At 42.7% G+C, this 27711-nt stretch overlaps 2 protein-coding genes across 3 annotated transcripts; both read left to right on the top strand.

Moving 5' to 3' along the window:
* The first annotated feature begins 12722 nt into the window (after nt 1-12722).
* On the top strand, nt 12723-15580 carry lyrm9 (LYR motif containing 9). Of its 2 annotated transcripts, XR_013121629.1 has the most exons (4): nt 12723-13030; nt 13339-13431; nt 13511-13639; nt 15447-15580. XR_013121629.1 is itself a non-coding variant. In XM_076976474.1 (3 exons), the coding sequence occupies exons 1-3, from the start codon at nt 12905-12907 to the stop codon at nt 13577-13579; spliced, it is 288 nt and encodes a 95-aa protein (XP_076832589.1). In that variant the 5' UTR covers nt 12723-12904; the 3' UTR covers nt 13580-15053. The 2 variants fall into 2 exon arrangements, 1 of the variants encoding a protein (XP_076832589.1); XM_076976474.1 differs by lacking the exon at nt 15447-15580 and having other exon boundaries at nt 13511-15053.
* Nucleotides 15447-25697, top strand: LOC143477740 (nitric oxide synthase, inducible-like). The gene is given in 25 exon segments (XM_076976475.1): nt 15447-15582; nt 15688-15789; nt 15953-16101; nt 17027-17189; nt 17276-17367; nt 17520-17661; nt 17806-17945; nt 18464-18638; nt 18797-18898; nt 19047-19241; nt 20324-20409; nt 20524-20668; nt 20748-20852; nt 20979-21028; nt 21120-21294; nt 21381-21501; nt 21621-21699; nt 21813-22003; nt 22157-22323; nt 22693-22903; nt 23025-23112; nt 23349-23470; nt 23561-23709; nt 24017-24211; nt 24960-25697. Coding segments are annotated over 25 exon segments (3321 nt in total). The 5' UTR covers nt 15447-15522; the 3' UTR covers nt 25077-25697.
* The last annotated feature ends 2014 nt before the right edge of the window (nt 25698-27711 follow it).

Raw genomic sequence — 27711 nt, 5'->3', positions numbered from 1 at the left:
GGTACTCGTGCTGTCAAACATTTTTATAAGACATTTGAAGTTTATATTCAGAGGTAATGGTATTTGAATACGTTTTACGGTATATATGATTATAATAAGGAGATAGCTTTTGATTACCTGGAAACAGGTGATTCAGAAGGACCAGATAAACTTTAGATGTATTACATGTTTGGGGGGTGAAAAGCAAGTGTCTGGTCTCTTTTCAAAGTGTAGATTTGAAGTACAGTGGTGAAGCTCATTAAATGTTGACAAAAACAAAAACTACATTTTGTGTTTTTTGTTTGTTTGTTTGTTTGTTTTTGGGGGTTTTTTTGTGCTGCTGTTCATATATTTAATAGCCTCCCTTGTCTGTCAATGAATCAGCCATGATTTGCAGTGATACTGTATGTCTAATGGGGATTGTCATCAAGCTGAGATGAATAATTTCTTCTGAAAAGAGAGGGTCTGTCTGCACACTCCCAGGTATTCCACCGAGTAGCACCGACACACTCCAAACCTGGAACGCCAAACTGCTGTCAAAGTATTCCGCCTTTGGATAAGTGAAACCGAGATCAGCTACTAGCCATGTCATCACCTCTGTCATTCTACTCCTAATAAACTTCAATTCATTTCAGGATTCTTTCGTAAACAAGGTATGTTTTCATTTGTGTTGCTCATTGCGTGCACAGTGGTAACCCCATGCTTTACACAAACAAAGAAATTTCAAAGATATGAGTGAAAAATAATAACCAAGCCAAACATACCACTATAAAAATGTTTTCAGTAATGGGGAAGGATTTACAAAGAACTGCCTGATTGTTAGAAGATCACAGTGCAAAATGTCAGTACATGACTTTTAGATACAGAAAATGCCAGCATCCAGAGACCAAGTGAGAGCTTCAGAAGAAATTATTGGTTGGACATTTACATTTACATTTATGGCATTTAGCAGACGCTCTTATCCAGAGTGACTTACAAAAGTGCTACGTAGTTGCTTGGAATCTCCAAGGTAGTATAGATAGTCCTGAACACAAGGTACTCTAAGCTGGAAAAACCACTAGACAAAAGTCATATGATACCTAACAATTATGCCAAGTCATTATTATACCTAAATATACACATCACCTGAGGAAAAAGACAGTAAGCAATTCCTATAACCCAATTATGCACAATACCTGAGAAAAAGACAGTAAGCAATACCTATAACAAACACCTGAGGAAAGAGACGATAAAGCACAGTAGACGAAAGCATAATTATGTAAAGTGCACTTGAAAGAGGTGGGTCTTCAGTCGGCGTCTGAAGACAGCAAGTGACTCCGATGTTCAGACACAAGGGAAGTTCATTCCACCACCTTGGAGCCAGGACAGAGAAAAGTCTGGATGCTTGTCTCCCATGTGTCCTGGATGATGGAGGGTCAAGACGAGACATACTTGAGGCGCGGAGGGCTCTAGGTATGCTTCTGGGTTTTACCATGGCCATCAAGTATGGAGGAGCTGGACCATTCTTTGCTTTGTAGGCCAGCACCAGGGTTTTATATTTGATACGGGCAGCTACCGGAAGCCAGTGGAGGGAGGACAGCAAGGGAGTGACATGGCTGAACTTGGGAAGGTTGAAGACCAACCGAGCTGCAGCGTTCTGGATCAGTTGCAGGGGTTTGATGGCATGCATAGGAAGACCAGCCAGGAGGGAGTTGCAGTAGTCCAGTCTTGAGATGACAAGGGACTGGACAAGGACCTGAGTGGACATGAATTGTTAGTCATTTGCAAAGCACCACTACACCAGTTAGATACATGTACTCTGAACACGATGAACGTATGAGCTGGAAGAAGCTTCATAATATACATGTATCCATCATATGTGGATGAGCGTAACTGATGACTGCAGGCCTCTTCTAGGTGTACACATCATCTAACGCAAATCAGCTAAATTAAAGGGAGATTCACTACATGGTCCAGATAATAGGAAATAAAGGATTAAAATCTTCAGCATCTTGCAGTGTCCGGTGTCATTGGCAATACTACAGTGAAGGAAGATCATCACACACAAGATTATCACTCTGATTACAGAGTCTTGGCTTACCCTGTGTGGCCAATCTGGCATTTCTTGCTGTTTACTTAGTGCTGTTGGTTGACTTTCTTACTACCATCGTCCTAAAGGTATATACCTAATACTATTTAGGTATTTAGGTCTCAAAACCTTTCCACAAGATAACGCTTATTGGAAGCAGATTAGGAATATGATCTGAAATGGCCTATGAGACAAAGACCTACAGATCTTTAGAAGTGGCTTAATTATTGCACTTTTACACTAGTCTGGGAAACAGCACATGACGCTACCAAACACATCCTCCATTTTATGTAATTGGAAATGTATGTTTTATATAAAGTTATGTCTTCTTCACCATGGCAATATTTTCTGTAAATATATTAATTATTAATATTAGTTTATGCGGATGACACCCAGCACTGTATATCTTCCTAATCTACTCCCACCTTCCTCCCTTCCTGAAGTCAAAACCTTGTTCATACATTTTTCACTGTCCGTCTTGTGGGAACAAAATATACACTCTCAAAAAGGAATAGTCTCTCACTTTATACTGACAGCTCATTCGCTCTCTTCTTTCCTCAGGTTATAACAGGTGTCTTTCTTCCACTCCCGCACCAACCACGCCACACGGCACGCCTATTTTCACCTTCGTTCCTGCCTCACCCCTCACACCACATCTACGCTTGTTCATAGCCGTGTCACCTGTGTCACATTGATTACTGTAATTCACTTCTGTTGGGCCTTCCTCACAAATCCCTTTATAAGCTTCAATTGGTCCAAAACTCGGCCGCCTGTGTCGTTACGCGCAGCGCGTGAATTGACCACATCGCCCCCGTTATGCAGCAACTCCGTTGGCTCTGTGGGAACCTTCGACTCCGTAATCCTTCGAGTTTAAAATCCTTCTCTACACACTTGAAGCCGCCCACAACATGAGCTCCTCCTCATCTTTCTGACCCGGTCCACGTTGCCACCTCCTGCTGTTCCCTTTGATCCTCCCCATCTATTCGGTTTACTGTGCCTCCGGCCCGCCTCAGCACAAAGGGGGTAGCGCATTCTCCCTCTCTGCCCCGAACTCCCACACCACAGCCGTAACACTGAGACTCTACCTCAAAACTCATCTGTTCAGGATAGCTTACCCTTACTTATCTTTAGTCAGTTTCTCTTTTTTTTAATCTTCTTCCTGTTTTTATGTACATTAAAAACGACTAAAACATTCACACACACACTGTGATAGGATGCTCAAATCCTAATCATCAAATGTCCTCACTCCTAAATATTCCACAGTCAACGGTCAGCTGTATCATAAGAAAATTTGACAGCAACTCAGCCAGGAAGTGGTAGGCCTCGTAAACTGACGGAGCTGGGTCAGCGGATGCTGAAGCGTGAAGTGCAAAGAGGTCGCCAACTTTCTGCAGAGTCAATCACTACAGACATCTAAACTTCATGTGGCCTTCAGATTAGCTCAATAGCAGTGCTCAGAGAGCTTCATGGAATGGGTTTCCATGGTTGAGCAGCTGCATCCAAGCCATACATCACCAAGTGCAATGTAAAGCGTCTGATGCAGTAGTGTGAAGCACGCCGCCACTAGACTCTAGAGCAGTGGAGGTGTGTTCTCTGGAGTGACAAATCACGCTTCTCCATCTGGCAATCTGATGGACGAGTCTAGGTTTGGCGGTTGTCAGGAGAATGGTACTTGTCTGACTGCATTGTGCCAAGTGTAAAGTTTGGTGGAGGGAGGATTATGGTGTGGAGTTGTTTTTCAGGAGCTGGGCTTGGCCCCTTAGTTCCAGTGAAAGGAACTCTGAATGCTTCAGCATATCAAGACATTTGGACAATTCCATGCTCCCAACTTTGTGGGAATAGTTTGAAGTTGGTCCCTTCCGCTTCCAACATTACCATAAAGTCATAGATGGCAGAGACTGGTGTGGCTGAACTCGACTGGCCTGCACAGAGTCCTGACCTCAACCCATTAGAACACCTTTAGGATGAATTTGAGCAGAGACTGAGAGCCAGACCTTCTCATCCAACATCAGTATGTGACCTCACATGCACTTCTGAAAGAATGGTCAAAACTCCCATAAACACACTCTAACCCTAAACCTTGTGGACAGCTTTCCCAGAAGAGATGAAACTGTTCTAGCTACAAAGGGTGGACCAATGTCATATTGACCTCTGTGGATTAGGAATGGGATGTCAGTGTATGTATATATATATATATATATATATATATATATATATATATATATATATATATATATTCCAAAATGTAATTTTTGATGTTTGATATCAGTGTCCCCAACGTACATTATAGGATACACCTCTATAAAAATGTTATTGACCTTTTTATTGATGGCCATTATTGATGTAATCTTTGATGGCATGTACCCATTCAGGATGTCAGAAGACCCCTGCACAGCTCTACAGCTGTGTGGTGTTCACCCTATGCCATCGCTATAATAAACTTTCACTGAGGCTGTAGCTATCAACTTTCAACACGAGCAGTAGGTCTCGTAGAAATTGAAGAAATACTTGGTAGAAATCGTGACTCAAACCACCTAGTTATTTAACTTCAAAGGATTTCTGAGCTGTATCCATCCTATTATTTTGCATCCTATAATCAGCTTGTCGTCTAACATCAAAGGTATAATGTGTCGGTTGTTCTGTCAAAATTACTTCAAACGTCCGCTCTGCTTTGATGACAGCTATGCTGACTTTTCACATTCTTTCAGTCACCTTCATTAGGTAGCCATGTGAGATGTTTCTCCAGTTGCTTTACACATGTTCTTTTATCCGATAAGCTGTTTGCTGAGGGATTGGTTGAGGGACTGACTCTGTTTTTGCTATTCTAAAATGAAAAATGTATTGTATTTCACATTTACAAAATTTACCAGGCACTCGTGTTAGATCAGGGTGTTTATAATGCATTATAGGTGTGCAGCTTTCATATTAATATGCATTGCTGAATGAACAATAAATCGGAACATAACTGCGCCCTTCTTCTGACGTTGGCAGCTGGTACTCGGCGTCAGGACTTTGGTTTACGTTATTCATACGTCGTCCGTCACGTGTCCGTTAATCCATGCATCCCTCAGTTGGTGTGTTATGAGTGGCGACACCCTGCAAATTATTGTCATATTGTTTTGATTTAAATAAGCATGTTTAGTGTGTGTGCACGTGTACATACCTTAATGTTACATTGGCTTCTTTTGAACTTGTTAGTGCACTTTTATGTTTATTTTAGTGCTGTCAATTCCAGGTGCCGAGATTAAAAGTCCTCACCAGGATTTTGCTCAATTTTGATTTTCTAATTAGCAATCCAGGTAAAATTAGTGGAATCAACACAATCCAGGAAGCCTGAGCAAAATCCTGGTGAGGACTTTTAATCGCGGCACCTGGAATTGACAGCACTAGTTTATTTACATTTGTTTACTTTAATTAAAAGCTTCAGTTGGAAGCTCAGTTGCTTCGATCGTTTTTTCTATCCATTCTTTGCCCATGACACATAAATAGATTAGATGGAACATCAAAACATATGAGCCCATGGTATGAAGCATGATAAGGTTATTTATAATCTTAGCAAGTTATAAAAATGTAAAGTGTTTGAGATGACTACTACAAACTAACAATCATACACTTGTTCTTTTGGCTTTGAGATGTTTCGAAGGCATAGGGTTATTGATACCATCTTCAACATAATGATAGGCTTGTCGCAAAGTTCTGCAGATATTCAAGTAGCTATTTCCTTACTTTTCTGGAGAAAGTCTTCTAAGTCCGAGTAGCTGAGAGTATGGGATTGAGTTTTTGCAGGCCTTGGAATGTGAAGGAATGTATTGCAAATACGAATCAGAGGTTTATAATAGATGGTGGAATTTTAAGACTTTCCAGACTTCATTGAATCATCCAAAAAGGTTATTGCAGTATGTCACGATGTGCTATATTCCATATATATTCAGGACTGGGTGGATCTTGGAGAATGAAGAAATGAACAGTTGGGTCTCTTCTAATGAGCATGTAGCAATACCAAAAATGTCATCAATATTTCCCTGAAATTATAAGCATACAGGTCCAGTATATTGCTCAAAATTTCTGAGTTTCTCAGTGAGTCCATGAAAGAGGTTAGCATTGGATGATCCCGTTTTACTAGCCTATAGCCATTAAGGACTGGCCCACTCTGACAGACCAGCTTCAGCTTAAAAGGTTCCTCAGGCTGGCCTCCTATTATAGGAGGTTTGTGAAGGACTTCTCCTCCATAGCTGCCCAACAGTTCTGCCTGCTGCAGAAGGACTGTGACCAGGCCCGTTGACAGTCTTGCTAGGGCCCGGGACAAGAAAGTTTAATGTGCCCCCCCCCGGCGCACGTCATTTGAATTTCGTCATTTGACAATCCTTCTGTTAGGTCATATAGTATATAATATAGCCACACATCAAAGCTGTTTCTGACAGCTGACTGTTTATATACTTGACGCGTCGCGAGCGGCGCGAGGGTTCGCGCGAAAATGACGTAATCGCAGTGGCACCGACCGTGTGCGAAGGCCTCGCGCGCTGTCCATTCGCGAGGTCGTGCACCTCTTGACTTTTGTAACTTCGCGCGCGACGCGCTTCAGCGCAATGAACAAAGTCATGTTTGCAGGGTTCATACACCTTTATAATGTGGAATTAAAGCACTTGTACTTCACTTTAAAGGTCCATTTCAATATTTTCCAGCACGTTAAACTTAATTAAGTTAAATATTTATACATATACTCGAAATAATTCGCTTTTTATCACAATATTTAATGGTTATTTTCAAAACGCCCAATCTTAACGTCTTCACGAGAACTGTTCAGTCAGACAGCTATTTGTTGTGAAACGAAGTAGTTACTTTCAAGCATTTTCAAGTACTTTAGCCTAAATTCCAGCACTTTTCAAACCTGGAACACAATGCAACATTAAAATTCGTCAGGTAAATGTTTTCCTTTCTTTTCTGCGCTCCAGATTTCTGTATTTACTTTAACTATCCACCACTGTATTTCCCGCTGTTGTGCGGGTACCAGCCGGTTACGGTCGGTGCTGGATCAAACCATTTTCCAGTGGGATGCGGGGGTGTATGCACTTAATGGAAAATATGCAGATAGGTTAAAAAACATATATATTTTAGCCATTGAGTTTATTTTGAGTACAGAATTTTATATTAATGAAAGATTTCAAGATTATTTAAAAATTATAGACTTTAAATAAAAAATAAATTGCTGGGCTCTTTGATGGGCCCCCCTGGCCCTGGGGCCCGGGACAACAGACCCGGTTGTCCCCCCCTGTCGACGGGGCTGACTGTGACTACAGCTGGACCCAGCATCACCAGCAGGCCTTCAACACCCTCCGTTGGGTCCTTACAGAGTCCCCGTTCCTGCCCCACCAGACCCCAATCTGCCATTTGTCCTGGACACAGACACCAGTAACATAGGACTGGGAGCTGTGTTGTCGCAGGCCAGGCCCGCTGGAGACAGATTGGTGGCATATTTCAGCCGGGTCCTGAGTAGGAGTGAGTGGCGCTACTGTGTTACGCGGCGAGAGCTCCTGGCCGTGATGATGGCGGTGAGGCATTTTAAGTACTGCCTCTGTGGCGCACTGTTCATTGACAAGACCGACCACGCTGCCCTCTAGTGGCTCGCTGGCTGGAGGAGCTCCGAGACTGAGCGAAGGGGTGTAGCAGCGTGCGTTGAAGGACCCGGACACAGAGGAGGAGAGAGGGCAGGTTGTGGTGGCAAGGTCACGGAGGTCGGCTTGTGCTGGAAGCTTGCCATGGAGGCATAGGCTCCGCCCATTCCAGTGTCACCAAGGCTACTACTGGGGTCAGCAGGAGGGATGTTGAGGGTGTCTGCCACAGCTGTGACCCCAGTTCCTCCCATAAGGGAACTCTGGATCAGTCCTGTGCCCAGCTTGAACAGCAACCAGTGAGATTTTGAATCCAGGATTGATTGCTGCCATGTGCGAACGTCTTGGGATTCAGAAGACCCGCACCACCCTCAGAATGATGGCCTGGTGGGGAGGGTTAACAAGACATTGGCCCAGCAGTTAGCTACCCTCACCTCAGCACACCCATCTCCCTCTCATTCTCATGGCTTAAAGGTCAGCAGCAGTCAAAAGGTCAGCTGGAGTCAGCACATTCCTACGCCGGGAATCAGCTGGGGAAGGCGGGACTGGGCCAAAAGAGGACTTATGATACCACTTCTAGATGGAGGCACCTCCTGGCAGGAGAGCTGGCGTGGACCTTTAGCCAATAGAGAAGGAAAGGACGGTGTCCTAAACTGGATGGGGCGCTGCAGTGTTCTGGAACGGGTTGGGGAGGTGGTTTATATTGTGCAGTTGCCCCCTGGAGGCAGGAAAGTGGTCTTGCACAGAGACAGAATGGCCTATACAGGACATTCTCTATCCCTTTTCCGGGAGGGAAGGGTGCAAAGTCCCCACACGCCTGCACAGCTGGGCTCCCAGCAGGAGATGTTCTTGCCTCAAAGCCCTGTAGATTCGGCTGCCCCTCAGAGTCCCGGGAGGCCAAGGAGGCGGCCTCGGGTTGTATGTTGTATGTACATACATGTTGTATGTTCCTTTAAGTTGTTGTATGTGAGTGGGGGGTGGGACAGGGCCTCGGGAGCGAAAGATGGAAGCACGCCTGTGCGAGTGAGCTTGTTAATATTCGAATAAATCATTGGCGAGAGTCACTCACACCTGTGAGTGATTACCTGATGCAAACGTTACGGTGTTTCTCCCAACAACAAGAGCTCCACCCTCATCAGCGAGTTCTTCTACTTCAAAGGTCAAAGGTGAAGTGGTTCAGAGTCCCCACAGAGTTAACACAGTCTCGAGAGAATACGTGTGGCAGAGTTCCTCTCATGTCTTGAATAAAGAAAACTAAACTCTCATCTTCCATAGGAATGACCACGTAGAAACATTTAATGTCAAGGCAGGTAACGTTTGTTCTTTTAGGCGTTCAAGGCATTGTAGAAACTATGAAGAGTCTTTAACATATGTAGGTAAGGCTTGAGCAAATAAAGGCTTGAGCATCCAGAAACTGAGATATAATTTTGGTTGGGCAGGAACATGTAGAGCCAAAAGGAGGTGCAGGAATTATCTTCCAGGAATGAAGTTCATTGATTACACTGAAGATTTCCCCCTGCATTTGAAACACTAGATTTTTATATAGTCAGTGAAAGTTTTACATTTCAAAGCTTCAACAAGCCTAAAAATCTAATCTAAGACAAGACAAGACTTTACTGATCCCATCTCAGGGAAATTTGTTCATCACCAAAGGAATAATACTCTGCCCTAAAATAATTAAGCAAAAGGGGTGACGTTATAAAGCCAGCTGAGCTTTTTTTGTTTGTTTAGAGAAAAGACCTTTACAACCTCTGACATCACTCCAGAGTTACAGTCTTCCACTCAAGCCATTTTTAATCCTGCTATTTCAGCAGGAATCCTCCCTGATTCTACTACTGTAGATCAGCCGTGCTGTCGCCGGCCTTATACGTACAAACTTTAGACCTTTTGTTGCAACAGTTTGTTCTGGAGTAGTTGAGCAATCAGCCCAAGAGTAACGTTTTCATTAGTTTTCTTAAGCAACGTCAACTTCCTATTTTTAGTATGAGCCATGAATTGAAAATGAGTCGAATTCACTTGATGGATTAAATCCTGACGTTTCGGGTCAGAATTGTGTCTTTTTAATTTTTGGTTTTAATATTATCTGTTCCTTCAATATGTTTATGAATTCTCTGAATGTAGCTGCTAACTGTGGTATAATTTTCCTGCTTGATTTAAAGAGAGTAAATTTAACTGACCTGTAGTTATAAGATCTGATCTACACTTTTGGAACCACATGAAATTAATGCTATGATTAATCTACATTTATATCATCTAGTTCCTCATCCTGTCAATTCAGAATCATTTTGGTTGCACAGCTGATGAATGTCACCTGTCCAAAACATCCTGCTCCTCTGGAAATGTTTAATAATTTTGAATATTTCTACACCTGAAAGATTGGTCTTCAGTCTACACCTGGAAACCGCAAATGACTAAAAGACTCTACAATACAAACAGTCGAAACAGGATTTTACTATATATAAAGTAGTTAGTTCCACCATTTAGGTGTAAGTACAGTGTGTTCCCCGTCTTTTAGAAACTCTCTTGTTTACTTACATAGCCTTTTCAGATTTAATTTAAACAGAGACATACTGACCTTCTGTTGTAATTTCAGGTACAATCCGGAACATTCCAGTCATCTGGGACAGACAGCAGTCAGGCTGATTCAGCTTTGAGACGGGACAAGACTGTGGGGTTTTGGTATTCAGTGTTTTCTTTCATCCAAATACAATGTTGGTACAGTTTGCTCAAAAGACAATTGTTAACCTCAGAGAGAGAATGAGAACGATGTTGGATCCAGGAACGTCCAAGTAGCTGTCAGAAAACCTTACAGTAGCACTGGTGCATGGTCCATTTCTTCTGTTCAGTGTGTGTAACTAATGGTGTCATCTTTAGCATTCACCCTAGGGCTATTTGATTGTGTTGGTACATGTCTTTTAACACATAATTTTTAGCCAACTCCCAAGTACATTATGTGATAGATGCATTCTATTTGAAATGTTCTGTGTAACTGTGATCTGAAGCAAAGCCTCATTTTTAGAAATATTTATTGAGTCTTTTGAAATTCAACTACTCTTCTAATATCTTCTGAAATTAGTTTAGATTTGAACTGAATCTTGGTGTTCAGAGGGTATTGGAGTTAACTGCACATTTTTTTCCCATTTACTCACTTGTTAATTTTTAATAAGTTGTTCATAAATTTGGAAGCGGAGGTCAGAATGACACTTGCTCCAAATAATTCACCATTCATTTCAAAATAGGTGCGCAGAGCAATGTCCACAAAGTTCAAGAACATAAAAAAGGCCATACACTATCAAAGTGAAAGAATCCAACAGAATGTTCAAAGAATATATTGTGAGAACCGTGGTGAATCTCACTCAAGGAAATAGAGCAGCCATCTCAGCACAATGCTGTTCTCTGTGCTCCTTTCTGGATTTATTAATCTAATTCATAAATCCAGAAAGCCTCCGTCTGTAGTAGTCTATGATCACTATATTCCCCTCTTCTAGATGCCTCAATGCTCTCAATGCCTAAAAAGTGTAAATCTACAGAAGAATGTTTCTCAAATTCTGAATGGCAAGCCACAGATTAAGTGTTTGATCATTCCGGTGCATTATGTTCAAGTAGTTTTGCCTATATACAGCCACTGATGAGGACATATGATAAATGAAACCATATAGATCCATACTGCATATGGATCTATGTAGAGCCACTGTAACAATGGGTTGGAAGTGAAAATACTCAGGCAAACACGAAAACATTGATCAAAGACAAAGTGATATTATATTGTCAATATTAATGACAATAACCAAGTACGTTATGTTGAGAGGAATTGCATTTAATTGCAGAAATACGGCCCAATGTCATCCGTAGGAGATTGCGGATTGATACGGTTGTTGAGAACAGAGCACTCAGTGAATATAGAACAAATAAAGGCATTTGTGAAAGTTCATCTGGCCTGGACCTTTTAAAGCTAGACCTGCGCCGAGAGTGAGTGAATCAGTCATAGCTGCAGGCCAACCGTCCGACATCACTGTCTTGTCACGACTGCTATCACTATCGCTCTAAATTACAGCCTGAAAGAGGAGTGAATGAGCATGTAATCTTTTTCAGGCAGACATTTTACCAGCATCCTGGGAGTCTCAGGGTGTGGTGTAATAGATCTCTGTCAACAACATACTTAGAACCTGTGTACCTGTGTCAAATAAGGACCAACACATACAGTACCGGTCAAACATTTGAACACACCTACACTGTTTATTTTTATTATTTTCAACATAAAACAATGAAGATGCCAAAAAAATTTAAGAACATGTTCCAATTAACAAACAATATTATATTTGACATTACTATTAAGAATAAGCTTGTCAATTCTTACAATATAATTCATGTTCTTTTATAAAAAATACTGTAATGCTGTTAATATCCCATAAAGTTTATATAACCATTAATAAACAAAACTTTTGCAATTGATAATTTACAACTACATTACCACTGAGGGAAAATAGAATATAATAATAATTACTGAAAGCTGTAACTGTCATTGATTTATAGGCTAATTATTGCATAAGGGCAGGTACTTCCCAGTGAGGTGCAGCTTTTAGTTCTGTAGTCTGGGCCCTCAAACCCTGTCAGCAAAGCGCTACTTTGGTGGGCCTGGGCTTCCCATGCTTTTAAACAATCATGCACTGATGAAATTACCTGGTGCTTCACATTCCTGGAGTTGGACACCTGTCCAGACACCATCCAGAAAATGACAAAAGATCCATTTGGGTTTAGCGGCCTGATCACCAATCACAACCTTTGCTGAGGCAGAAGGAACAGCACTATATTAAATTTCTCTCTTTTAAAATCAAAAGTAATCTGTGGGCCCATTGCTAGAAATTTTCCCCCCAAAACTAATGTGAATTCTAATGTGTTTACAGCAGTTACCACTAACTTATACTACAACTATTAGTATTATTATTAATAATAATTAATGGTGGTGGTACATGATTAATTATTTAGCTTTTGTTTTCTTTTTCTCTTCACGGATGTAAATGGGGCTCTTAATTTGAAAATTTTAAAGGGTCAGTCGAACACAGGAAGTGATTCACCAGTTTGTACCTCGCTTTTCAAAGTGTGGTAGCTACACACAAAATGCCATATACCAAAGTCGATATATCCCAGGGCTAATTAGGACATTTGTACTGTTATTTATAGATTATGTTTGTGCTTTTTTAAAGACCGTGTTTGTATGTTCACTGTAGAAACCAGGTAAGCCCGAAGAATGCCACCACTGCCCGGATCTGAACTGGTGCGAAGTCCAGTGCAGCTCTACCGTTACCTGCTGCGATGTTGTAAACTCTTACCGTCGTCGCGTATGCAGAAGCACTACCGGCACGCCGTGAGGCAGGTAATGTGTTGAGGTCCATCTGCAGACCTGCACCGAGTTGCAGTTTGACCAATGTAGCCAGACCTGCGACCTCATCACCTTCTTATGTTGTACACTTACAACAGTCACGTGCTCATTTGTGCAGAGTTACAACAATCACGTGCTTATTTGTGCAGAGTTACAATAGTCACGTGCTCATTTGTGCAGCGTTACAATAGTCACGTGCTCATTTGTGCAGAGTTACAATAGTCACGTGCTCATTTGTGCAGAGTTACAATAATCACGTGCTCCTTTGTGCAGTTACAATAGTCACGTTCTCATTTGTGCAGAGTTACAACAGTCACGCAGATGAAGAGGATCCAGAAAGAATTCGCCTGATAATCCACAAGGCTATTTCAGATGCTGACTGGATATTAGCTAAGGTAGACATAATCAATCGTCTATGTGTATAACGTCAACGAGTAAGAATCACAAGCTACTAATTTTTGTTTCTCATTTCAGTACACAAAACGGGGATTTCCAGGTCATAATGAACCGAGCCCATGCAGCTCCAACACGAAACAGTTCTGAGATAAAACCCAGGCTTGAAATGAACTGGACACTTTAACAGTGGTTTTAACACTGATCATTGTAAGTCAGTGGTTCAAGGTAACAGTATTCAAAAGGATGCAAGTGTCCTAGAAACCATCCGAATTTAGTTCTGTTTATTTGCCTACAAACGGATCATTTGCTCATGGAGTTTGTGTCTACCAGTTGTACTAGTATCTACATTTACATTTATGGCATTTGGTAGACGCCCTTATCCAGAGTGACTTACATTTTTATCTCATTTTTATACAAGTGAGCAATTGAGGGTTAAGGGCCTTGCTCAGGGGCACCTCAGTCATGGCCTCAGGTCTGGGAATCGAACCCATGACCCTCCGGTCACAAGACCAGTTCCCTACCACCAGGCCATGACTGCCCGTACTATTCTACTATCTACTATTCAAAATAAACACATAATCTGTGTCTACTTCGAGACACTTTACCTTACATGCGTTTAATCCTACAGGTGAATAAATTATTACAAATAAAATGTTATCATGGAAAATGGAATGAAAATAAATGTATCTCAGGTTTGCATCATCCGTGGTGTTTACGGCCGCATTCTATCCATCCCAACCCCACATTTAATACATGCACAACTTATTAAATTTAGGTGATTCCAAATTTACAAACTAGGTTTGAAATCGTAGATAAGAATATGCATGTCAAACAATCATCAATAAAACAACAGAGCAGAATGAGTCAGATACACTCCAGTACCAATTTATACCCTTCGTGCACTTTAAAACACAACACTGACAAAGGACCCTGTTTGACTAGGAGGGACGACCACTTGGCGAACAATAGCCTCCTACAGGGCCAGAGATATTTTGGCTCCTCATCAAAGATTTCTGCACAAATATGCTGTAAAACGAGTACAAACCTGTTCACCTAACTGGGTCTGAGTAGGTACTCCCATTATTCCCAGTGAGAAGGAGAGAGAGAGGGGATGGATGGGGGATATAACACTACATATTAAAAAAGAAATGGGGTCGTTCTTAGATTGAAGAATAACTTGATTTGTGAGCAGAACAGGAAGAATTGGCCTGTGATAGTTTAGTATTTTTGCTGTTTTGGGCTTGGATGTTGTGATTATGGACACATTTCTGAGTGGAATTGCTTTCTCTCACGGCTGCACAGAACCTCCAGATCATATCTTTTTTTTTTTAACAATGCGTTTTACTAAAACTCCAAAAACTATTCATCTTTGGACCTTGCTTGTAGAGTCATCATCCTTATTCCATTTTATCAGGTGTTTGAGGACACCTCAATTTAGAGAACTGTAGGAGTTCTTTAAAGCACATATCTGGCCCTGAGGTATTTGCTCATGTTGTGTGTGTGTGTTTTTGTTTGTGATTTTGTTTAGTTTTTGCCATTGGTGCTTTAACATGAAATTTAGACTGTGATTTATGATGCCTATGATTTTGGAACATGATTGTGAACTGTTTGGCACTGCGCTCTTGTCTATTAGGAAATCACCTTAAACTATGGTCAATATAATATGAAAAGTGTGACTTCTATAAACTTTATAAAATGTTTTTATAATAGTAAAACTAAAAGACGTCAAAAACAACGTGTAAAACCAGTATATATTTGTGATTACATAATCGTTGCATAGCTTAAATTTTTTAAGAGTTCGAATCAAAAGTACCCCCCCTAAAAAAAAGTCGCGCGGATGACGTCTACACAGGTGTCGTTTGAAGGCAGGTACAGCCTATAAAAACCTGTAACGTTTTACACTACAAAGCAGACACAGAAAGAGCAATAACAGGTAAACACTGGATATTTTAATAAGTTCTGAGTTTCTTATACTATACGTTTATTTACTGCATTTATTTATTTGTTTATTTAGGATTCTCTTTTTAACAAACTTTGGCTAACACAAAACCGAATATTAATCCTAACGGAAAACCGCCCGGTAATAAGATATGGGGAAGAATCTCTTTCAAGATAACGTTAAAGGACGCCGTCCGGCCGAACTAAAGGAGGTCAGTGAACACTGCTAAAATAACATACGACTTCAATAAGAAAACATAGATATAAAAAATAAAAAACAAATGAACGTGCTTTACAGTTGTATATTTTTTCCATAGTTGTCGCAGAATAGGGTCAGTCGATGTCCCTTTTCAGTTAACCTGCGGAACTACGAGAATGGATCTCAATACAAAGACTCGCTATTTCAAAGAACAGTGAAGGTGGGTGTCTTCACACTGGGTGGAGGTCTACATCCCACCTTCTAATAGGACTTGACTTTCTTTTTGATAGCATCACGTTTTGATTACATCTTATTGCTATTCTTAGCCGACTGGTGTTATTTTCGTGGTTTGAAGTGTGCATTTGCCTTTTTTGACGTTTTAGAATCAGTCATGCGGATCAGATATTTGCAAAGGCTCCGTAATGTTTCCGAAAACTTTAAAGCTGAGCCCGCCTGACGCTCCACCTGCACCGAGCGACCTTCTCCCTCAGGCTGTTGACTTCATCAACGAGTACTACAAATCTTTCAAAAAGTAAGCATTGTTTGAGATTATACTTTTGGCTTATAACTAGTGGTGGGCCGTTAACGGCGGTCGTTAATTTGATACTCTATCGGGCGATATAAAAATTATCGCCGTTAATCTATTCTTATAGTTGGGCTGGAAACTGATCGTTTAGCTCGGCTGTATTCCTAACCAAATTGCACAATAGGGGGCAAGAACGAGTTTTCAAACCTGTGAATTACAAATCGTACGTGTGTTTACATGGATGCAACCACGAAGTCGCCAGGTTTGCATCATGGAAAATTCATTTTTAGGAACGTAAAGTGTTACCGGAGCGGAGCTCGGAGCGGTCGTTTTCTGCATGGTCCTAGCGCTAGATTCGTCGCTATTTAAATATTTATTTTTAACCGTTAAAACTGCAGAGGACCAAAACCGGCTTTTGAAAAAGTTCCCCCCAAATTACGTCCGTGAGGTTAAATGTACTAAATGTTGGCTTACATTTCAAATATCATGTTTAGCTGAATAAACATGTTATCAACCCCTTTTAATGTACAGTAGCCTAGGCTATGTAGGCTTACAAATTCATGTTTAACTGAATAAACCGTTGAACACGAGTAGCCTACATTTTATTGAGCATGTTTTTTTCTTCAAGTATCAAAGTAGAACAGCTTCCTCAAGCAGTCATTGATGCATTTTGGAAACAGGAGATGAGCCCCTGGTCTAATGCACCCTCTGTATTAAGAAATCCTATCTCAAAAACTGACTTTTAGTCATTACTTGGGTAGCACGCATATGAGCCATTTTAATATAGATTAATTTCAAGATTTCAGTGAGATTAATCTAGATTAAAAAAATTAATCTATGCCTCACCCCTACTTATAACTAATGCATCAGCTATACGTATAGTTCTCTGTTTACTGAAAATGGCTCATTCATTTGTAACCCTTTAATGCAGCTCCAAAACAGAAGAGCATTTGGCTCGTGTTGATGAGATTGCTCGGGAAATAGACGCTACAGGATCTTATCAGCTCACCACAGAAGAACTCACGTTTGGAGCCAAACTGGCATGGAGGAACGCACCAAGGTGCATTGGGCGGATTCAGTGGTCTAACTTACAGGTAGAAACGCTTAGCTCATTCTGATACTTCCAACTACCAAACTGTAATTAGTCATGAACACCAACGTGAGATGTTCTCCTCCACAGGTATTTGATGGTCGCAAATGCCAAACCGCCAAGGAAATGTTTGAGTGCTTGTGTACTCATATCAAATTTGCCACAAATGAAGGAAACATAAGGTGCGTATTTGGTTTTCAGTCTTAATTGCCAATTGTAAATATTTGGTTTTCAGTCTTAATTGTTTTGTTGTCCGGTATCCGTTTCCAGTGATTTACTTAATGTTACATTTGTATGTGAAAATTTATAAATGTTGTATTTGCTTCATATACAGATCAGCCATTACGGTGTTTCCTCAAAGAACTGATGGCAAACATGATTTCCGTGTCTGGAACAGTCAGCTGGTAAGATATGCTGGCTATGAGATGGAGGATGGCAGTGTAGTAGGAGACCCTGCTAATGTGGAATTCACAAAGGTATCCACAAGTCAGCACTCTGCTAATCACTGCTTTGTTGATGTATTTTATAATAGGTAATTTGTTCTTGTGCATTTTTACCACTTAATTTGTACCATGAACTGGTTTTCACTGCTGGACTATCATATTTCTGTAATCTCACAGATTTGTATCCAGCTTGGATGGACACCAAAATATGGCCAGTTTGATGTGGTGCCACTGGTTTTGCAAGCCAACGGGGAGGATCCTGAATTGTTTGAAATCCCCCCTGAGCTGGTGCTGGAGGTTCACATGGAGCATCCTCAGTACGTGACATGCATGCTGACATCTTGAGTAGTAGTAGTTGTCAATAAAGCATCTTCAGTGATGTGCATTTTTGTAAAAACTTTCCAAACTTTCACATAGTCATAATACATTATGTTCTTCAGTGACCCCATACTGCTCAAAGAAAACTATGCTGTATTCCTGCAGTTCTGGTAAACACGCTTGAGAGAGAGCTTCAAGGACACTGAGAATAAGAGTTTTGTTAGTGAAGCTTCTATAACACTTAATTCTAGTGGCAATTTTGGGCTTATTCTGCTCTGTCCTTGCTGTTGACACACACCACTGAAGCTCTTCCATGGATCTCTCATGATCTCGCATAGCTTACACTCCACTTGAGCTCGTCCTAACACAGAAGAACATCTCCTTCCTCCATTAACACAAGAATCCACTGACTCATGAGAATGAACTGACCTTTCCTTCAATTCAACACACACACAGTTTGACAATGGTATTTTATTACTAAGTGATTAGTGATTTATTTTCCATTCTTTTTGTCCAGGTATGATTGGTTCAAAGAGCTGAACATCAAATGGTACACCCTGCCTGCGGTGGCCAACATGATGCTGGAGATCGGAGGTCTGGAGTTCACAGGATCCCCGTTCAATGGCTGGTACATGGGCACTGAGATCGGCGTGAGAGATCTCTCTGATCGCCAGCGCTACAACATTCTAGAGGTGACATTATTGGGCTTGATCACTGTATCAGTATGACGTGTATTGAAAAGTCCATTGAACCATGTATACAATACTACAGAGTGCCATTTGGTACAGGGAATTGGATTACGATAGAACTTTGAGACCAATTTCTGCTTCTTATGTCTTCTCTTCTGTAGCGCGTTGGTCAACGTATGGGCTTGGAGACCCACAGGCTGTCCTCACTGTGGAAGGACGAGGCTTTGGTTGCCGTCAACATTGCAGTAATTCATAGTTTCCAGGTACGACCTCAATGGATTTACAATGCCGTGAATTGGACAACATCACTGTAAAGATTGGAGAGAAGAGGAAGAGGCAGGATGCAAGTGACCAAGCATAGGCCAAGATACACACACACACACACACACGCTACTTTGTCTTGTGATGCAGAAAAACAAGGTGACCATCAGCGACCACCACACAGCTGCCGAGTCCTTCATGCAGCACTTGGAGAATGAAGTGCGTCTGCGTGGGGGCTGCCCCTCTGACTGGGTCTGGCTGGTGCCCCCTATGTCTGGCGCTCTTACCCCTCTGTTCCACCAGGAGATGATCAACTACACCCTCTCCCCTTTCTTCTACTACCAGGTATCAATGAAAGATTTATCCGGTAGAGAACAATGGGGTTAGGAAATGCTAATTTTACTGAATGAGCAGCATAGCATTGAAGCCATTGCTTATAAAAAGTAAAAGAAAGTCATTTCTAGGGCTGACGGCAAATAATCGATTAATCGTTGGTCGACCAAAAAAATTACTAGTCGACCAAATTCCATTAGTCGATTGGTCGCAGGGAAAAAAAGCTGCGTCTCGTCAAAGGGCTTCTGGGACTTTTAATTTCAACGGCGTGACAAAGGAAGACGTGACACGAATTTACCGTTGGTGATTTGTTTGACAAGGACAGCGCTGGACATGCGACCTGTGAATATCGTCAGTGGTCAGGGATTTAAAAATCTAATTGAATGCCTCGAGCCCGGATATAGCCTGGTAAGACGTGAAACAGTGACGCACGCGGTTAAGAGCAAATACAGCAAAACAAAACACTTTAGGGCAAGATCGAAAACTGTAAAGCACTCAGCTTCACAACGGATATATGGACTAACCAGATGGAACGTATGACGGTCACAGCGCATTTTATTTCTGATAACTGCCGACTGCATTCATTCGTGCTAGGAACTAAAGATTTGGGAGTGACCCACACAGCTGCTAACATAGCAGAGCGACTCAGCGAAATAATGGCAAAGTTTAGAATCCCCGCGGGAAAAGGGTCGCTCTTGTACACGACTATGCCGTGAACTCTTCGACTGGGAGAAGAACTGAGCAGATAACCGAACTAGTGTTTAGATGAACCAGGAAACATTGTTAGTCACACAAGGTTACTCCTGGCGTTAGTGGTAAATGCGCATAGATGCGGCAGCCCGGCATTAAAGATAAAACTTCACAAATGTGTATCCCGGTCAAAATGGGAAATTATTTTTGGAGGGGGGGGGGGGGGGTGTGGGGGGGGTCGATTAGTCGGAGTAAATAACGACCATTGGTCGATCAAAAAAATCCTTGGTCGTGGACAGCCCTAGTCATTTCATTAATTTCTTTCGACACGTGGGTCAAAATGTATGTCGGTGTACATTACATGTTTTCTCCTTGTCTTAGTGTGTTGTTGCTGTTGTTTTCAGACTGATCCTTGGCTAACACATGTGTGGAGAGATGAGACAAAAGCACTGAAGAAGCGAAAAATAATCAGCTTCAACGCCTTGACTAAGTAAGCCAGCATCACATGGTTCTAAAGTTTACCATAATGCTAAACTCCCTTTATGCATATTACTTCATGACTATTCATGGCCAACGCTGACCAATTGGAATCCTGCTTCTCCAGGGCTGTTGTTTTCTCCCAAATGCTCATGCAAAGAGCCTTGAAGAACAGAGTCCCTTGCACCATCCTCTATGCTACTGAAACGGGGAAATCACAGTCCTTTGCCAAGAAGCTGCAGGCCATACTCAGCTGTGCCTTCAACCCCAGGGTAAAGAAACGGTAGCAAATGTTCTGATACAAGCATTTTGAAAAGGAAACGGATACAAAGCATTTGTTTCCCCATACAGTTACTCTGCATGGATGACTACAATGTTTCTGAGCTTGAGAAAGAGCACCTGTTGCTGGTGGTAACAAGCACTTTTGGTAGTGGAGACAGTCCAGGAAATGGAGAGGTATGCACCAATGTGCTCAGTACTAGTAAGTTGCTCTTACAGGGCTGGAATTTAATTATGGGTTAAGTAAATTGGACATGTGGACTCACTATATTCATAAGTAATTATTTTTGTTTTCTTTATCAGAGTTTCAAAAAGGAGCTGATGAATATGAAAAGTCTCAGAAACAATATCAGGTTGGTCCAATAAGATACCAAGTGAATGAAATCTATTTTTAGATCAGGATGTGTGATTAATCACAGGATGTGATCACGTTCCTCCACACAGGTACTGCGTCTTTGGTCTGGGCTCTCGCATGTACCCCCATTTCTGTGCCTTCGCCCATGCTGTGGATGCCAGGTTGTCAGAGTTGGGAGCCAAGCGTGTGACTTCCACAGGGGAGGGAGATGAGCTCAATGGTCAGGATGAGGCGTTCTCCGCATGGGCCTGCACAGCATTCCAGGTTGGTGAGGCTCTCGTCACCTTTTATTGAAAAGAAACACTCAAATTTTGTTTGGGTCTGAAAATGCTCTCGGTCTGCTCTTGTAGGCTGTGTGTAAGGAGTTTGGCATTGAAGTCCAACTCTCAGGACATCCGAGTCTAACTGAGACCTGGGACCCTCTGAAATACAGAGTGCAGCCTGACAACAGTGTCTTTGAACGCATCCCAGGTACCCCATGAAAAATATAGCATATCTTTGCAGTGATTTTGCAATTTTAGTGCAATTTTAATGGAAAACAATCAGTGGAAAATATTGTGGTGGTGAAGACATCTTGTGTATCTTCACAGCTCTCTCTGCAGTGCACTCTAAGACTGTATTTCCCATGAAACTGAAGTGGAGGAAGAACCTACACAGCTCTCAGTCGAGGTCTGCTCTCAGTACCTTCTCTACTGCCACAGACACTTTACTTTTGGAAAATGTCACACCATTCTGACATCTCTAGGCATTTCTTAACCCTGTCCCCCCATCCTTGTTTGCAGACGCTCTACTATACTGGTAGAGCTAGAGACAGGTGAAGGGAAAGAGGTTCTGAATTACGCTCCAGGGGATCATGTGGGCGTTTTCCCAGAGAACTCACCTGAGCTGGTGACTGGCATTCTGAAGCACCTCCCCAATGCACCTCCCACCAATCAGAGTCTCTGTCTCGAGTACCTGTTTGTCTCCAGCCCTGGTAATAATATTCCCTCTTTTGTCAAACAATAATAAATCATTGTAACTTTTTATAAAAAAAGATTGTAGTCAACGGGAGGTCAGTGGTTGCTCAGTGTGGCCAATGTCAATATGCTGAGAGATTCTGTTCGGTAATGAATATGGTATTTTTCAGGGAATGACAAGTGGAGCCCAGATTCGCGTATTCCGGCATGCCCTCTGTCCAAAGCTCTCACTTATCTTCTGGATATCACCACACCCCCTTCACAGAGCTTCCTGCACAAACTGTCACAGATGACCAAGCAGAAAGATGACCAGCAGCGTCTGCTGGCTTTGTCAAAGGTAACCTGTTAGGTAGACAGCAAGTTGGGTACATACTGTAGACGATTGCCGAGATATAAAAAACTGGTCTTGTTAAACTTTCCAAAGTTCTAAAATTGGGTCACTTTAAATCTAGGAAGTAAGGAAAGTGTATAGTAATCCTATATATGAATCTTTATTTATGCACATGTTAGCAATAGAAAATCAGCTTTTTTTTTGTTTGTCCTATATACAGGTGTATATAAAGTGTTCTTTGTATATGTCCTATGAACATGAGGCTGTGACGTCTGTCTGCTATTTCATTTCAATAAATGATGATATTTTTCTTCATCTCTAATATCAGCAGAATGTGTCATTATTAGACGTTCATGTGATGGCGTCTGTCTGCAGGACCTGAAGGCTTATTCAGACTGGAAGGCGTTCCGTAGGCCCAACTTCCTGGAGGTCCTGGAGGAATTCCCTTCCCTGGAGCTCTCTGCAGCTTTCCTGCTCAGTCAGCTTCCGCTGCTGAAGCCCCGCCTCTACTCCATCAGCTCCTCCCCAGACCTCCACCCTCACGAGCTCCACCTCACCGTGTCCGTGGTCAGCTACCGAACGCAGGGTGAAAAAAGAAGACACACACATCACGTATCCCTTCACTCAGCATAAATACAACTCAAAAACAATGACTGTTGAACTTGGTGTGTAACAATGTTGAGAGACACTTTTGTCCTCGTTACCAGATGGAAACGGTCCTCTGCACCACGGTGTCTGCAGCACATGGCTCGACACCATGACAGAAGGCCAAGTGGTCCCCTGCTTCGTTCATGGGTACTGACCACAAGTTTGAATCTTTTGCTTTTGCTTCAACCCTTTAAAACTCCATTTAGTTCATAATCATGAGGCACATTGTACAGTAAATACTGTGAATTTAACAAAGAACATGCTGATGTATCTAGCTACAAGATGGAGAAACACATTGATTGGCTCTTAAAATGTAGGGGGTTAACAGAAGATCAGAGTACCTTCTCTAATGTTTGACATATTGAGATGTTCTTTGATTTCAGATGCAAAGCCTTCCACCTTCCATCGGATCCACATTCTCCTTCTCTTCTAATCGGGGCTGGAAGTGGCATCGCCCCCTTCAGGAGCTTCTGGCAACAGCGCTTCCACGACATGAACAAGACAGGTACTCGCCTGCCCGCCTACACAGGCAGTCTGCTGGTTACCCAGTGTCCATTAAGTTGATTTCCTGAGGATGTGTGAATTTTGCTCATAGGGTTGAAAGGGGGTCCAATGATACTGGTGTTTGGGTGCCGTGCAGCAGACACAGATCACCTGTATAAAGATGAAACTTCTGACATGAAAGCGAAAGGCGTTCTGAAGAGCATCGCTGTAGCGTATTCTCGCCAGCCTGGCCAAGCTAAGGTACCGTCTGCTCTTCTACTGTGACTTCTCACAACTGACAGAGTAACTTAAACTTTTGTGTATAATTACATATTGGTTTTGCTTACATTATATTCCATGGAACAACAAAGTAACTAAATCGCACGATGATGAATATTGTGAAAGTGTTCACGTCAAATGCTTTAGAATTAAGTTCAGTAGATGGTGCAGAAATTGGTGTAACTATGCGCCCACGTGTCATTACTAATAGAAATTACAACAAATCTCTGCTATGCATTTTCCACATGTTGAAGCAGAATTGCCCTTAACCTCTGCTCTTTTGGGGCAGGTCTACGTTCAAGATGTTCTGAAGAAACAGCTTAGTGAGGAAGTTTGGCAGGTCCTCTATCAAAGCCATGGACACCTGTATGTGTGTGGGGGAATTAATATGGCCCGGGATGTTGCTCACACCATACAGGAGATTCTGGTTGGTCGTCTGGGCATAAGTGTCACCCAGGCTCAGGAATATCTGCAACAGCTAAAGGTGATCGCTCATGGTGTTCCTGTAATACATAGGCCTGTATGGGTTTACCCTCAAAGGTCGTATTAAAACAAAAAAGTCATATGGAGCAGAATCAGTTGCAGATCTTATCAGATCTTCTTGTTTTAAGGTTATGCTTACCACATTTCATACTATTTCCGTTAACAAAAATCCATTCAAATTTCTGTCCAAGACATCTTTAAGAGGCAGGGTCAGAGAAAGAACCCGTCAGTCTCGTTACAAGGCTAAACCTTCCACTGAAACAGCTCTCTTGACAATCACTACAGCTCTCCACAAAGCTCACACAACACTATAACGCTGTGGAGGAGGCGGAAGGAGGCACATGATCACCACGCTCTCTCATTTTTAGGCTGTACTGAGGCATTAAAACTAGCTGGTTCCACATCTTACTAATTTTGTTAGGTGCACATGCATTTATTGCCATTTGTTAATTTTGCTGACAGAAATAAGTATGCAGCAAGCTGTTTGAAGCATTGTAGCGCGGGGTTTGACATTTCAAATGTGCTGGCGCTAAGTTAGTTATGACCCCGTATTAGCATAAAACTGTAAAAATGCAAGTACAGCGGTATTTTCCTCACTTTGAGCAGTCCAACGTGATGTTGGGAACAGTGTCGTTCTATGGGAGCTTGACAACAAACATGACCCCATTATGAATGTTATTTAACAAGGTGTTTTGTTTAGAGGACGTTGGCATGTGTGTGTGAAGTAACTTCATGTTTTCTGTCTGCAGGCTGAGAAGAGATATCATGAGGATATCTTTGGAGGCTAGTGCCATAAGACTGTGCCACTTTGGGGATTTCTATCTCTCATCTTTTTAAAGAAAGAGGGACCTGAGAGAAGAAGATAAAAAGACTCGGAACTCATATGCTTATTATAAAAAATGTTTGATTATAAATGGGATTCGGTTTCTTTCCTCAATTTCTATAATATGCATGATTTATACTTCAATTTAAGGATTCAATAATGTCAAATCCCTTTTGTCATTATGCTGTAAACAGTTTTTAACCGGTTGCTTCTTGTAAGACTTACTAAACAGTTTCATGTGTTCTGACCTTTAGTCACAGATGGGCATTTCAGTGTCTCTCTTGTGGGCTGGTGTAGTATTGGGTATAACTGAATGGGTCTTGTGGTGAGTGTTGGCTGTATTTTATTAATAATAATAATTATTATAATAATAAGGTGTTGTTTAAGATTATGCTGTGAAGTCAACTTCATAATGATTCAGAACCCTAGAGTGCTGAGGACTTCAGTACTAAAGGTTTTCCCTTCCTGCTTTTCATGTCAAGGGGAATCTGATGGAATAGAGTTCTATATACAGAACTATATATTCTATATATATAATTATAGAGCTCCTGTCTTTTTTCCCTGTGAGAGCATATTAATGCTTTTGTGTAAAACCTTATTCAAAGCCTCTCCTAATGTTTTCAGATTATTCTCTGTACTGTTATATTTATGAAAAAATAAACACGCCTATTCATGCCAAAAACAGATTTGTGTAAGGATATCCTTTAAAACTCCAGGCATAGTTTTTGCTTTGCTAATCTGTAGATTATTAACCACATAGAATCTAATATAACAGGTAAATAATTTCACAACTGATCATAAAAGATGAACACAGATGTAATTACATGATTGATCATAAGAGATTAACACAGATGTAATTGCATGTTTGCGTGTTTGTGCGTGTGTGTGTGTGTGTGTGTAATGCACAATTTTCCACAAGTGTGGACACTACAGCATCTTAAATGTATGAAAATCTTCATAGAATTTGAAGAATAGAATTAGTGTAGCCACCCGTTTTTTTAATTATTTACCTAAGCAACTATTTGCAACAAATCCAAGCAAGTACACAAATGAAGCATGATGAAACCATGTGTTATATGACCTCATTCTTATCTCTGCTGTGACGCTCGGGGCTGGACGAAGGACGAGACACGAAATCCTTCTGGACTGACGTCACTTTTAGTTTATTCACAGATATTGCGCAATAGCGCACAGAGAACAGAGATATACACACACAGCAACGTGTAGACTTTAGACAACGACGAGCACAGGACACTGCGCGAGCGCACATTAAATAGACAGACCACATTAGCCCCATGTGATTACGAGACGATTCACAGGTGAGACACATTATTCACACAACAAAGCTATCACCACGGAGTTCCGAAAACGCAGACAGAGCACGTGGACAACGTTTACACACGCCCAAAAGGGAGGGGCCGGGGTCCTCAACGTGACAGACGCCCCCTCCAAGGGCACTACCCGTCCCGGGGTGCCAACAGGACCGAGTGCCCCGAACCCACGACGATGGGCGGATCCGACGCGCTCAGTCCTGCGTCTGGGAGGTGACTGCCCTCGGGGAAGCGTCCGCCACGGACCGCCTAGAATACCCTCCCTGGGAACATAGGGGAAAAGACGTTAGACACGTTACACGGGACATTCACAAACACGCACACAGGCACATTGACACATAGAGGAACGAATGGGAAAAATGGGTTAGGAATACAGACGGGAAGACTGATGAACACAGGCACACACACACATGAAACAGGCGCCAGGCTGCGCGCCAGAAGGATAGCGATGAGGGGAGTGAGATCGGGAGCCACTGGTGCTGCAGGCGCTGCGGTGGGCGGTGCTCCTCCTGCCCTTGCTGCAAACCCTCCACCGGGCGCAGCGCGGTTGGCCGACGTGGCAGGTGCAGCGCGGTTGGCCGACGCGGCAGGTGCAGCGCGGTTGGCCGACGCGGCAGGTGCAGCGCGGTTGGTCCCAACCCTCGGTGGGCCGTACGGGAAACCCTCCTCGCCCGTGGATCTCCCTCCGGACCTGGCAGTGGGAGTGGCCTCCTCCGCTTCCATCTCCTCGTCACTGCCACGGCTCCAGCTCATGGGCTGTCCCGAGCTGCCACCCCGGGAACAGTCCATGTCGCTGGCTGGGGAGAGCTCGGGGGATGAACCCGCCTCTGGACTCCTCCTCCTCTTCGCCGTCCCGGCGGACAGTTCCGAGGGGGAAGGGCTCTCCTCCTCCTCCGTGTAGGAGCCCTCGGACGGAGGGTACTCCCCATTCTCCTCCTCCTCCCCACCGTCTTCCTCGGGGCATGCGGAGCAGTCCGACGGGGAGGGGTACTCCTCCTCGTCACACTCTTGCTCCTCGCCCTCTTCCTCGCCCTCCTCGACGGGGGGAGAGGGAACTACGGGCGGAGGGAGGTAGTCCTCTTCCTCTGACTCCTCCTCCTCCTCTTCACCGTAGTCGACGGTGGAGACATCGTCTAGCGACGGAGGGTAGGCTTCCTCCCCCTCCCCACCGTAGTCGACGGTGGAGGCTTCGCCTAGAGACGGAGGATAGTCCTCTTCCTCCTCCTCCTCGCTTGGCGAATCCTCCTCCCCAAACTCGCTCTCTGGAGTGCTCTCCGTCGAGCCAAGCACGAACGCCCCCATCCTCAGAGGCGAGGGTTCGCGGGAAGGAGAGGGGTGTCGCTCTCG

Source organism: Brachyhypopomus gauderio, chromosome 16 (genome assembly GCF_052324685.1).
Source record: "Brachyhypopomus gauderio isolate BG-103 chromosome 16, BGAUD_0.2, whole genome shotgun sequence".
NCBI lineage: Eukaryota > Metazoa > Chordata > Actinopteri > Gymnotiformes > Hypopomidae > Brachyhypopomus > Brachyhypopomus gauderio.
This window is presented reverse-complemented; position numbering and strand designations above follow the sequence as displayed.